This window comes from Channa argus, chromosome 16, assembly GCF_033026475.1.
Source record: "Channa argus isolate prfri chromosome 16, Channa argus male v1.0, whole genome shotgun sequence".
NCBI classification, from domain to species: domain Eukaryota; kingdom Metazoa; phylum Chordata; class Actinopteri; order Anabantiformes; family Channidae; genus Channa; species Channa argus.
Window position 1 is genome coordinate 10,528,430 of NC_090212.1, and position 13,035 is coordinate 10,541,464.

The window sequence follows — 13,035 nt, forward strand, 5'->3', positions numbered from 1 at the left end:
CTGTGCCATGTCAGTGTAAACACTGTGAATGTACCTAATAACAGCTTCCACTGTGCACACAAGCTCCTCGGCTCCACACTCCCGCGTGTTGATGGGTGGGGGCGAGGTCTGGTAAAGATGGGTCTCCGCCGCAGCCCCCACCTCGCTGCTGTGGTGGTTGACATGGCAACGCTTGCAGTAGCGGACAGGCCGGTTGCCATGGCGCCCACAGCAGCCAGCTGAGAAGCAGGTGACCACAGCCCTCCTAACATGAGAGCTACAGTTCTATAGTACAAAACCAAGAAACAGTGGAAAAGAGGAGGAAGAGGAGGAGAGATCGCTTGATTTCTAATAATGACAGCAGGCATAAAAATAAAACAACATCACAGCAAATCAGCCCATGGTGTCTAATGAAAAGCTTCTAAAATAAGCATATTTCCAGGCTTTAAAAGCCATTCTCATTATATTTTATCTCCAATATGCATCTGTCATTTCCAGCAATAGAAGAAGTCTTTGTATGTCCCTACGGTGTCTCAGGTTTCTAAAAATAAAAAGCATGGCACTAGAGAAGCACACTAATCTGATCAGCCTCTAATCTTGTGCCATTAGAGGGATGTAGTGCTCCCTATCAAATTAACATATCTGTTTTCTGATGATGATTTGTCCATCTAGCTTTAAACAGAAAAAAAACGGGAAATAGATGCTACTGATGTTGTTTTACTTTACTGTGTTCTGTCTTGGGCATCAGATGTATTTATAGATATTCTCATATAAAGAGGGCAGTCTCAGTTAATAAAATTAATTCTGGCATGAATCCTGGTAGGAGTATAAAGACCTTTCTGGAATAGGTGGGACAAAGCCTGATCGGAAAGGGAGTTATGTGGATTATAAACTGGTGGACAAAGTAGGATGGAGGCCAGCTGTTTCCCCTGACAACACTGGGTGGCTGCTCAGCCTGACGGGAATGCCTGAGATCATCCAGGTGTCTCCCTAGAAACCAACATGGAGCCCTTGCACTCTTGGTGGTGCATTTGACGACAGCTTACAAACATCATTCGCCAATATAGCAGCATTTATATCATTTAGTGAATTAACTTTACAATGGAGAAAACATCTCAGGTTTGTAAATAAAATACCTTCTCCGTAATATAGGTAAAGATGGATTTAATGAAATATTTCCAAAGTTAACATTTTTTAATTTGTTTCATTATTCTGAAAAATGCCTGGAATGGTTAAATTGTCCACATATTGTCCAAAATTCACTAGACATTGCTGAAATATGATATCTTACGGTAACAATAATTTCTTACCTTCTTTTGACAAATGGCAGATATTTCTGCTGCAAAGAAAATGTAATAAAATTGTCAATTAGACAACAATTTTCATTGGAAAATGAAATAAGTAAACTTTGCACACACAAAATAAAGCGCCTAACAATATAAAAGAAACAACCTACTACCACAATTTATCTTTTTCCAACCAAAAACATCAACCATTTTGGGAAAGAGTACATAATTTTAATTGTGCTAAAAAAACTTTTATAGGGTATGTGCTACTCTGTTTAATATTTGTACAGTCTATTTACTCTTTATGTCTTTATCTGTGAAGAGGACAAAATTAAATACAGGAATGATCCAACTCATACACTTTTTTGTTTATAAGAACTCACCTTGGGGCAGGAGTACATCAACTAGCCATTCAGCGTGGTCTCTGAATAGGTCAAACAAATGTTTAAACAATACATGATTCATAGGCCAGTAGATTTATTATTATTCTATTCACAGCTATGCCTAACTGTCTAGTAGAGGTGGAGCAAAATTACATTTAGATAATTTAATCATTTATTAAATGTCAGTATTTTAAGAAATACTGACATGTGATCATTACATGCTACACACTAGAGAAATGAGAAACAAGTGGCTGCATGATTTTGTGATGATGATCTCATTATCGACACAAGGGAATTACGTAACCTTGGTAATGAATTTCCCCCGAGTTTAAATAAAGAATAATGAGGCAAGCAGTAGGAGGAATGGCATCTTAATGAAGGAGGGAGAAGATCCAGGAGATGGAGAGAAGAGGCAAAAAACAACATACCCAGCTATCCTCTGGCTGCACTCCTCACATATGTAAAGAGGGGGGGGCTTGTCTCCCAGTGCAACAGAAAGAGTTGGGTCTATGCACATCTGCAAATATAACACATGTAGCATCAGAATATTGAATGTAATGATTTTTAACTTCATAAAATAAGATGATGCATTAAACTTGCATAAACTGCATAAACTTGAAACACTTATGATACCCCCTTCCTCACTCTCCCTCAACAAATTAGACTGCCTTCAACAAAAAATAAAAAACTTTATTGTCCCTTTTTATGAACCCATTCCCTCCTAATCATCATTAAAGTCCACCAGAATAGAGTATGAAGTAATAAAATTTTCATGTGTCCCTCTCACACTGTACTTCGACCGTATATCATGGTCATGCCCAGGAAATTATGAGCCTATACCTGTCTGTCTCCCCACGCCTCTGTGTGGATGGCTGCGTGCATATGCTGCATTCCACTCTCTTACAACCTGTGCCTGGCCCTCTGTTAAACCCCAATGCTCATGGCCTCAATGTTCAGATGGTGCACTGTAATTTACTGTGGTTACTTGATGCCACCCTATCCTCAAGGGCTGCGCGGGGTCACAGCTTCCAATTAAGCCCCCTTCCTCCCCACATGCCCCTTCCCTGCTGCTGGTAATTGAAATCTGGCCCCTGTCTGTGGCCCTGTTCCTACTCTATTTGTCAGTTTTGAGCACAGTTGAGTAAAGGCAGGCAAAGTAGATAAAGCAGAGCAGAAGCAGCAGCAGCGACTGTTATAAAGCAGCAGAGGAGCTGATATCATTACCCCACTCGCACAGCTGCCTGGGCATGCTCTGATTTATTTACCAAGGGGGCTCACAAAAGCAAACAGGCCGACATGCACAGTTGAACTCAAGAAGGCAATCTGGCCCCATGCCCCATGCATTCTCAATGAAGTTCTCAAGGGGAGAAGCTTTTGAATACACAGCACAATGCTAATGTACTGTATCCTCTTAAAGTAACAAGGCATTATAGGCGTAAAGGGATGTGGAACCATTACTTATGCATCCAACAATAATAAAGGTACTGCTGATGCAAGCCTTAATCTTTAAGACTTGGTAAATGTTTGTGTTAACACTGAAGTCACCTTTACAGCAGGTTTATTGATGGCGTTGTGGCACTCAATATGTTGACAGTGGATAGGGTTCCAGGCTGATCCAGGGCGCAGACAAAAGGCAGAATACAGACACAGTAAAGAAGAAAATGTTTAAAAAAAGAGAGAGGTTGGGGGGAGTGAGTTAGACCTTTAGTCAGTTCAAAGACAATAAAGCACCAGATGTGACATTAACTGAATCTGACCTGTGTACTGCAGGCCTCTATATTCACTGATGGCTCCTGGTGGCTTCAGGTTGGGCCAGTAATGAAACAGCATCTGCACAGCTGGAGGCTTTACTTGTGACGGGCCATAAGATATGACATAAAGAAGGTCCTGTATACAGTAGGAATAACAAACATATCTCTATTTTGTAAAGAATACAGAAACTTAGAAGACTTAGAAACATGCTTATTTTGTTTGGTTAGGTTTTTGTTTGTTTGTTTGCATTTTTTTTTTGCATATTCATAATAAATTAAGCACTCCATGCTCATACCTATGTCTTAAATATAAAACTAACACCAGAAGACCATTAGCTTTGCTACCTACCTTGAAACCATTAGAGGCAAGTTGCTTTTAGGAGTAGGTATGCACTGTTTTTTTAAATTGTAGTTATTGTATGAATCAAAAAACAAGATATAATGCGTTAGTATATGGCTGGTGTGTCAAGCTGTTTCCCCCTACTTCTCCTCTTTATGTCATGCTAAGGTTACAGTGTATTAGCTGTAACTTTGTATTGACCACAAACAGTATCAAAACTTATTAAACTCTCAGCAAAAAAGTAAAAGTGAATATGTGCAATTCCTCTGCATCATTTTTAAAAGGTTCAAGAGAGCAATATACAATAATATAATGCATAGTATACTATCATAGTATTTACAACAAATAATCATATTTGCATCATGTATTTAGAGGAGAGATACCTTCCACACTTCCTGCTTGTGCTTCATTAGACACTCCAACAATTGACAGTGATATACTAGAAAGAAGCAGAGACCAACTTAAGTAGAAAGCCATTGCAAAATAAAATTCCAGCATAAGTTATACTTTTCATGCTTGCATCAAAAGCAGCCAACATGATTTACCTGGATTTGAGGTGTATTGCATTGCAATCATGAGCATAGAGGAAGCAGATAAATTGACATAGGCCGGAACTCCAGCCTCCCTCCGAGTGGAGCCCACTGTGTTGAGCAAGCAAGACAAAAGTAAAGAACAGTAACTTGAAAGATCAATTTCCGCTGTCCTGGGGTTGGTAGTGGTGATTGAAGCATTAGTTTACATAATGTGTTGATGAGATTTATAAAGCTTATACTTTTAGAAGCGGAAATTTCATAGCATGTTAGTGAATTTTCAATAATTAATAATACTTTGATTTTCATTATGATAGTAGGGGAAGTAATAATTATCATGTAATAGATCATACTTACATATAGCCATAGGGAGGAAAGAGGTGCTCAGGTACTCAATGATGTCTTTGTGGAGGAAAGGGGGAAATGTGGCTAAGGTGGAGATCATAGTGTAGGGCAAAGTGCTGAGAATGTCATCACTGAGAAATGGCAGGAGGCAAGCTGTTGTGTAAAATATGGACTGTCCCAGATCTGATGAGAAAGGGAAAACGCAAAACAGACAAAAGAGAGATACATAGACACTCATTCAATCAACAGTACATACAGTTTTCACATACTGTATGCAGCCAAAGATGTCAGTTACATGAAACTTCAGCCTTTTAATACCATATAATTGAAAAGAAATTGAAACATTTGGGATATGAGCTTCTGTTGAGGGCAGTGAGCTTTGTTTAAAAGCCACTGAAGTAGAGTTTGCCCTCAGAAAAAGCTGAGAGTTCAAGTCAAGGAGATGGGTTTTCATGCTTTTGAGCTTTTTTAACAGTGGAAAAATATTCATGAAAAATAAGAGCACAGACTGTGATGCAGCCTTAGGCCTGGGAAAAACAGTGTGGAAATAAGGCATTCTCAGATGCATTCTAAGTGTGTAACTTATAATACAAAAATTGCATTTGCCTATGTGTGTTTTCAATTTAACTTATAGATTTGCACATGACAACATAAGTAAAACATTTCTCCCACTACAATAACAAACATGCAGTCAAATATGATGCACAGAAGAGAAGGCCTATGTCTGGTGTTTCCAATGGTTTATAAACGATTAAGTTGACAGGATCCAGCGTGCTCCCAATCACCCCATGCATCCCTCAAGATCCTCAGCAGGACTTCTCTCTTCCAGTTACAAAAGAGGCCAAAAAAGCAGCAGTGGCTTCATGCAGGTCAGGCGGCTCGGGGATGATGATGATAAACAGTGGTGCACTGGGCCTTGACTCACCATGCTGACCGTGCTGCAGCAGGGGCACCAGGTCAAGCAGGGTCACGAGGGTCACATAGAGGCCCTGATAGTCCAGAGAGGGGTACTCTGAGAGCTGAGCGTCCCGACTCTGCTGCCCCTGCCCCCCGCGGTCTGATGGGGCATCGCGCAGAACGCTGTAAAGGAGGGAGCGAGTAACTGTAGGGTTGATGGAACTGACTTGTGGTCTTAGAGATGGGGTGAGTGGGAATGGCACAGGAAAAAGACACATGGTCATGGGCACGGCCAAATTGGAAGCTTCCTGGTTCTCCTTCCTGCCTGTGCGGGACAGAATGCTGCTCCGGGGTGGGAGGGGAGGGGAGGGGAGGGAGGATAGGGGAGGGGAACAAGGGAAAAAAAGAGACAACAAAGACACAAAAAAACAGCACATTACATTGAAATGGCACTACAGAGACAGCGTAAATAGAAAAAAACAAACCCAGATAAACCCCACATAGGATGCAGTGTCTCACTATTTGACTGTATCACTGAAGGCACGGGCAATTTTTCCCTGCTTTGTCTGTTCAGAGTGACTTAAATTCAACTTCAATTTATCTCATTTTATCTGCCTTGGCAAAACAAAAGAAAACATGAGCACAAACTGCAAATGATCACTGCATCTCATGCGTATCTGGTGACAAGGAGCAAAAATATAAAAAATGGCATGTTTTCAGTGGCAACCCCATACTTCTCCAAAAAGGGACAGTGCAAATGACTGTCCCTGGATGGCTGCCATCTTCCAATCAGAAAGGTCAGTGGCTACCATGCAAAAAAGGTCAATGAGTTGTGAAATTTATTTTAAAATGAAATTTCCTTGTCTTTGGTGGGGCTGTCAAGGATGGGAGTGACACCAAATTGGTTCAGGAAAATACAGAGGTGACACTTTTGAAACATGCTTCAGCCAGTAATAAACATGTGTGTGAGGTTAGATCAAGTGCTCCTAGGTCACAGCACATGTTTATTGCACCAGAGAAATAATGTCCGTATGCATACGTTATGATACTGTACCAGTATCATCAGGAGAAATAATGAGATTCAACAGGCATATGGATTCAGGTTTCTAAAATAAATGTAACAACTAATCTACGGTAGAGGAGAAACTATAATGACAAAGGAATAGGTTGTATCAGGGGGAGATGACTGGTAGCATTATGTTTGTGAGCTAATGTAGGATGGACAATTGTGTTTGCTGTCCCCTGGGGAAGGTGGTGGACATATTCAATTTTGAGAGAGGAAAAACAAAAGGAAAAAACTAGTTGGGTTGAGTGTGGAGAGTCTAGGGTGGAGGAGGGGGAAGGAGGGGCCAGAGAGCATTGCTCTTTTTACTGCACAATATTAAAGAGCTAAGCTGTTCTATCAGGCAAATGATTGGGATTAATCAAGAGAGCCCAGATTAGAATAGCCGATGTATTTTTTAAATGATTATCATTATTTTGAAAGGTCACTCAAAAAGTTACAGCATTCTCTGCAAGTGAAAAGGGGGATTTTACTACAAATTTTTAATCATACTATTAGATGCATGATGTTGAGTATATCAACAACAGAGTGTAACATTTTCTGATCCCCCCAAAGTTATACTCTGCAAGATTTAAGTCAGTGTAGATCCATTGAAAAATCTGTTATTGTACAGCTTTACCTCAAATAGGATTAATGCACGACTGTATCTCAGAGTATGACTTTTTCACTGCCAGTTTTTCATATAGAAAACATCATTATTAATTTGAACAATGAACTTAGACGTAAACAGACACTCACACGCATACACTGAACATATACACAGGTAGACACACACACACATATGTGCACACACATACACACCGTACATACACACAACAGAAACATTACAAACACATACGACACATAAAACACATGTAGAAATGCACTGATACACAAACATGACATACATTTACCGTCAAACCCTGCACTAACGTTACACAATCAATAACTGAATGTGTTACTAATTCAAAGCACAACAAGACTTTATTAATTGACATGATTTCAGGTGTGTGAGGTATAAACAAATGACTAAGGGCAGTCCTGGCTCATTCCTGCTCCATGCAGTGTTTACAGTCTGGCATTAAGTCAGTAAGGCTCACTGATGCAGATGGCTCACTTTGACTTGGAGACACATTACAAAGCTATGCATCATATTTAAATAAGTGTGTACAATTGTGACTAAATAGCAAAACTTAACCCTTCTCTATTTGTCCTGCATCTGATCGGAAACCTAAAATTGGTGAATGAATCAGTAAACACCCCCTTTGGCTAATTCAATTTTTCTTTCCAGGAACATGACAAACATCCGCTCCTCTTTTCAAGGCTCACTACTCTCACTTTTCTCTCTCTGTCTCCTTTTACATTTTAATTTGTTTTTCATTTTTCACCCCAGGCATCAGAAGGCACAGGTGTATGGATAATCCTGGCATCCCTGCAGAGAAAACCAGTCCCCTCCAGTGGTGGGTAACATGATCTTTTCTGCATATCAGAGGCTGAGAGGCAGTCATTCGGGAAAATATCAAGCAAATGCTAACAGTGGCCTCATAGCGAGTGAGAGTATTCACACTCCGATGACACTGCCCCTCAGAGACAAAATCGTCTTTTGAACAACACTGATTCTCACAGTTGCAGACTCTGTCATGCTCCATCTGTGCCAAACACATATGGCAGGCCATGTTTAAAACATCAAACACAATAGCTGCTGGTGTAGAACAGCCATTCAGCAAAGTACCAAGTATCCAGGATACTTTGTGAGCATCACTCAGCGGAGGAATAATCCTTATGGGGCTGGGACATAAAGTGTATTGAGGCCAGCTGCCCATCTGAAATAGATTGCAACCTAAGCTGATAATAATGATAAAAGTGGGGCATACAAGTTCAGTCTCCAGAAATCCCAATTTTTTGTAAATTAGCTAACAAATTGGAACAGTGTTACTCTTTATAAGCCCAGCAGGCATCAAGTCTGAAGCAACCAAATGACATAAAAACGTGTCCTATCACTGTGGTGTACTTTGACAAGATCAGATGCTTAAGCTGGAACAAAGAGAAATGACACAGAGTGGAATTTGATGTATCTAAAATGGCTGCCTACTTGACCTGTGTTGGAGGAGGAAAATAACATGCTGTTCCTTCCTCAGGCTTTCACAGCACCCAGGGGAGCAGCCTGACCCTGCAACTGCAAAGCCAGAGGAGCTGCCCTCCGCTGGCCCCTCGGGGAGGGACAAAACAGGCGGCCCCAAGTCAGCAGCTGATCACTGAATCAATAAACATCACCAAGCCAGCTATCTCTCTTGCTGCTTTTCCACAACACTAGAACTCTTGCCTGCATTTTTGTCTTCTTTAAGTTTTGAAGCAGAACAAACTCACCCACTTCCCTAACTTCCTTTTGACATTCTACAGCTATTGAATAGTGTCACTATCATCCCTTTCAATATGTGTCAGGACAATCTACTGTACGTAAACTTGTCTGATGATGAAGGAAGCTAAATGTCAAACACTTTACAGTCTGTTACTTCACCTGTTGGCTCCAGAGCATGGTACTTACCTGAGCAGGGTTTGGGAAAAGTATTTCAGTGTGTTTGCAATGTCTGTTCCGGAGGGCACAGGGTAAATATTGTGTTGCACTCGGTTGTGATACTCTTGCAAGTATCGTATCTTAGAGGCAACTAGACAAAATAAAGAGCAGAGTAACAAGCAAATCAAAAATAGTGAGACTATCATAGAGAGTAAGATTAAAAATCTGAATACAAAGAGAAGGCAAAGTGTTGAACATGCATGAATCTACAGTATGATTCTGTTGCTGTTGCCTGGCCAAGATTTACTGTCTGTAAGAAACCTCATAGCACTTAACACAGATGCTGAAATTATCAAGTTAAACAAAGAGTCTGTTTGTTCCCATGGCTCTATGGCCTTCACCAGGTGACCTCTTTGGGTATAGCAGTGAGGTCACAGGAAGCCCTCGAGGAGGCAGTAACCTACTGCATACAGAAACAAGCTCATGTACAAAAGGTTCCCAGTTCAAGTCCCAAGATGTGCTGGGAAACTGGTCAGGGGTGAACATGAGAGAATGCTTACTCTTCCTTTGACAAAAGCCACTGAGGGACATCTCAGCTTCTTATCCTGTTTAATTACTCCAATCGCTCACTGTTTGGGGTATTTGTTATTTTTGCCCGGCTAAATAAGAGTTAAAATAAGTTGATTGTTGACCCATTTTCTGTGACTTTGGGCTGTAGTGTTCAGCTTCCTCTCTGACCTGTAAATGACAAACCCCAAAATAAAAATAACAGCTGCAGGTTTTGAGCATGGGAATGGCGGGAATACACAGACACTGTTGTCTCTCTCTCTCTCTCTTTAAATTCTATTTTTTTAGTTGACAAATTGTTCTATTTTTCACATTACTAAACTTTAAAAGACAGGGAGACAACAGCTGTGAGTGCCTTCTTTAACAGTACAGGCCTAAATGTTATTCCATAATATTTAAGATTTTTTAAGATTATTAAATATGTTGAGTAACAAACATTATCATCAGCCGCCAAGTTTTTCCTAAATGAGATGAAAGTCACAAACATGCTTTTTTGGTGCTTATAGGTAAAATGAGCAATAGCTGGTTAAAAGTGTGCAGACACGATTCAGTAACACGAAGAGATCATGAAAATAGAAGCTGGTGTCCACCTGTTCAAATGCAATCGCATGGATGAGGGCGAAATTGACAATTAACGTCCTTTAGGACCGTCTGATCAAACCACATTATTGATCAATTTAATGCCACCATATTGTTCAGTGAAGAATCTGCCAGGTCGACCTTGAGACCAGCGCTACACCTCGGCTTTTTTGCACGCACCTCATCCAGCCCCGTCAATCAAAGAAACAAATAAATAACACGAAAGCTGTGAGATCTAGCCATGTAAATGTTGTGTTATTTCCTCTAACATGCAGAGAAACACAGGCAGATGCAGCGGCTTCCTTTGTGCACGGAGCCCTCCAGCCATCCTCTGCAGTGGGAGGACGTGTTGCAACCTGCCTTGGCAACCGCGGTTTCATCACCAAGGACAGCTCCCCTCATTCGCTTTCTTGGTTAAAACAAAAATGACATTTCCACTTTGCAAACCCTATGACAAGACAGAACACACACACACAGACACACGCAGTCGTACTTACACTGCTCTGCCTTCGTAGACATTTCGCCAACACTTGGGCAAACATAAAACCCAGACTGTCAAATGTTTGGGTGATTTTTCCTCCCCGGCGTTGTGTTTCCTTCAGTCGTGGAAAAGTGAATGTACTCCCCTCGCTGCCCAGGCTCGGCTTGATTGTACCACTCTGCGCGATGGATTTATACACCGGGGCTTTTCAGCGGCGCTGCGGCCGCTTTCATGAGCTTTTCGCGGTATTAAAACGAGAACACATTATGTGAGTCAGCTCTTAATTTTAAGATTTTGAGTTTTTGATGGCGATGGTGGATGCTGTACCTTTCCAAATGGACTGATCCGGCTTTGACAAATTGTCATTCAAGAATTCCGACAGCCCTATCAGTCCTCTCTCTGCTGATTATAGGAGGGAAATACCAAAGACCTCAGTGTATGTGCCTCCATATATTTCTTTCTGTGTGCAAAATATATAGTAATCCTAAACATGCAACAGATGGTTGTCACATTAGTGTCATAAACACAACGTGTTTTGTAGGAAAATTATTTGAACATTTTTGATTTTTGATATTTTTGGATTTGTTGTTTTTTCTTTTGTTTGTTGGTAACAAGCAGTGATATTAATATTATTTCATTTATCAGCTATAGGGCTTATATTTTACGCTGAAGCATCTTTTTATTGCGTTTTTAACCTATAATAATTTTTTATGAAATGTAAATATGTAGCTTAACTGCAACTTTTAAAAAATCTATTCATTATTAGGAGAGGAACTCAAAAGATAAATAGACTAAAGGTTCTGAGGAACTAACAGACTTTTCCTAATATGGTTTTTGCCAAGAACTGGATCACATCTCCAGCTGATGAGGAAGTCTCCACCTTGAGGCCTCTCCCAACTGTTTAAGAATCTTTGAAACATTAGAGCAATACAGTCATGAGGCCAACATGTTTTTTCTTTTATTTAGAAATAAAACATAACATCAGATAACTTGTCCAAGTCATCATCTTGCTTGAAACCCAACTTCCTCCCAATTATTTTACTTATTGTAATAAAGTACATACATCTTTCAGTGCATGAATGTCTGTCTGTATGTAAATTTCTTGCAAGAAGTCAGGTCCGTGGAGGTGCTCTCTGTTGGTAGTCTGGGATATGATGCATGATCCACCCAGCCGGGCCCAGGAGGGTCACAGCAAACACACATAATACAAAGACAGATTGCTGAAAGAAAATAGCATAAACACAAATGGTCTCAGACATTATATTCTTTAGAACATTATTACACAAATCTATGGGGGATAATATTTAAAACTTATTTAAAGCACAGAATTATGGCTCCCAAACTTCCTCTGCTCTCAGCTACAGTCTGACTATAAGGGACAGAACACCTGTGTACAGGTCTGACTCATGGGTTGACATAACCAGCATCACCATTTTTGTGGTCCTTCCAGTACCAACTTTGCAAAAGGCCCTGTGCATTTCTCTGAGAACAGACCAACAAATTCACTGTATAGAGGAATAAAATGGTAAAAATTAATACACATGGATGCTCTGTTGCAGTCCCATCATAGGATCCCTTTACCTTCTCACTGATTTGTGGACAAGAAATGAATAAAATATGCCTCCCAATCTAACAGATAGGGGACATAATTTGCTTAAATTCCTGGAAATTAGTGAAATATGGCAGGCACACACTTCCCAAGACAAGCTTTACTGCACTGTTTGTATGTGTATGCCAATATGGTCTTTAGAATTAAATCTGTTTAGCACCCAGTCACTGAGCACAGATAAATTCATTACGAGAGTCACTAAGGTTGAAGAACTTTGCCATACACTAATTAAACAAAGTGGAATATCTGTCCATTGAATGTATAACTACAAACAAAGAAATTCATTCTTACCAGTGGCCCGACCTTTTCTTTTGGCGGCTTGCTGTAGATGGTTGACCGGTGATTTTGTTGAATGGCTTTCATGCTCATGGACAGTGTGGGTTTTCTAAAAGCAGAGAACATCGTCCTCCTTATCCAGTCAATCTCTTCTACTGTAAATATTTTTTTCTCTGGAAATGTTGTCTCATATCCTGTGAGATACTAACAGATACTCAGTAATATAATCCCATCCCTAAATTCCCAGCACTGTTCCTGGGAGGAGCTGCTCCCAAGGGCCAAAGACACTTATGTAAATATACTCGATCTCTTGATCTCATCAAAACAAAAAAAAAACCCTGATCCTTGAAGTTAGAAAAAATGCAGACAAGTCAAGAAAGTGATTTGCTATTGTAAATAAATTCTCAGTTTTTGTAATGTAAGAGAGAGATTTTTATTACCAAACAGCAACCACT

The 13,035-nt window shown here is 40.3% G+C and overlaps 2 protein-coding genes across 16 annotated transcripts in view; both read right to left on the minus strand.

Moving 5' to 3' along the window:
• The window catches only part of LOC137100961 (protein unc-79 homolog), a 30,549-nt gene extending 19,429 nt beyond the window's left edge, over positions 1 to 11,120 (minus strand). For 6 of the 15 annotated variants that reach the window (XM_067478693.1, XM_067478700.1, XM_067478698.1 and 3 more), the window contains exons 1-12: positions 10,712 to 11,120; positions 9,099 to 9,219; positions 5,540 to 5,853; positions 4,627 to 4,797; positions 4,285 to 4,380; positions 4,123 to 4,178; positions 3,406 to 3,535; positions 3,194 to 3,258; positions 2,077 to 2,165; positions 1,649 to 1,689; positions 1,290 to 1,318; positions 35 to 264 (exon numbers count right to left, since the gene is read on the minus strand). In XM_067478693.1, coding sequence (XP_067334794.1) covers positions 35 to 264; positions 1,290 to 1,318; positions 1,649 to 1,689; positions 2,077 to 2,165; positions 3,194 to 3,258; positions 3,406 to 3,535; positions 4,123 to 4,178; positions 4,285 to 4,380; positions 4,627 to 4,797; positions 5,540 to 5,853; positions 9,099 to 9,219; positions 10,712 to 10,733 — 1,364 coding nt within the window. In that variant the 5' untranslated portion in view covers positions 10,734 to 11,120. The remainder of the gene's footprint in view (positions 1 to 34; positions 265 to 1,289; positions 1,319 to 1,648; positions 1,690 to 2,076; positions 2,166 to 3,193; positions 3,259 to 3,405; positions 3,536 to 4,122; positions 4,179 to 4,284; positions 4,381 to 4,626; positions 4,798 to 5,539; positions 5,854 to 9,098; positions 9,220 to 10,711) is intronic. The other 9 variants (XM_067478692.1, XM_067478701.1, XM_067478694.1 and 6 more) reach the window with 5 other exon arrangements.
• A 511-nt stretch (positions 11,121 to 11,631) lies between these two features.
• si:dkey-85n7.8 (COX8 domain-containing protein) lies at positions 11,632 to 12,801 on the minus strand. Its single transcript, XM_067478707.1, has 2 exons — positions 12,596 to 12,801; positions 11,632 to 11,915 (listed from the first exon to the last, which is right to left on the minus strand). The coding sequence occupies exons 1-2, from the start codon at positions 12,704 to 12,706 to the stop codon at positions 11,808 to 11,810; spliced, it is 219 nt and encodes a 72-aa protein (XP_067334808.1). The 5' UTR covers positions 12,707 to 12,801; the 3' UTR covers positions 11,632 to 11,807.
• Between the last annotated feature and the right edge of the window lie 234 nt (positions 12,802 to 13,035).

Bases quoted from the DNA above. Each gene is read 5' to 3' on its own strand.
- si:dkey-85n7.8 (XM_067478707.1), bottom strand. From the start codon at position 12,706: ATGTTCTCTGCTTTTAGAAAACCCACACTGTCCATGAGCATGAAAGCC. The intron at 11,916-12,595 runs GTAAGAATGAAT...ATTTTCTTTCAG, and splicing joins AAGAAAAGGTCGGGCCACTG to CAATCTGTCTTTGTATTATG.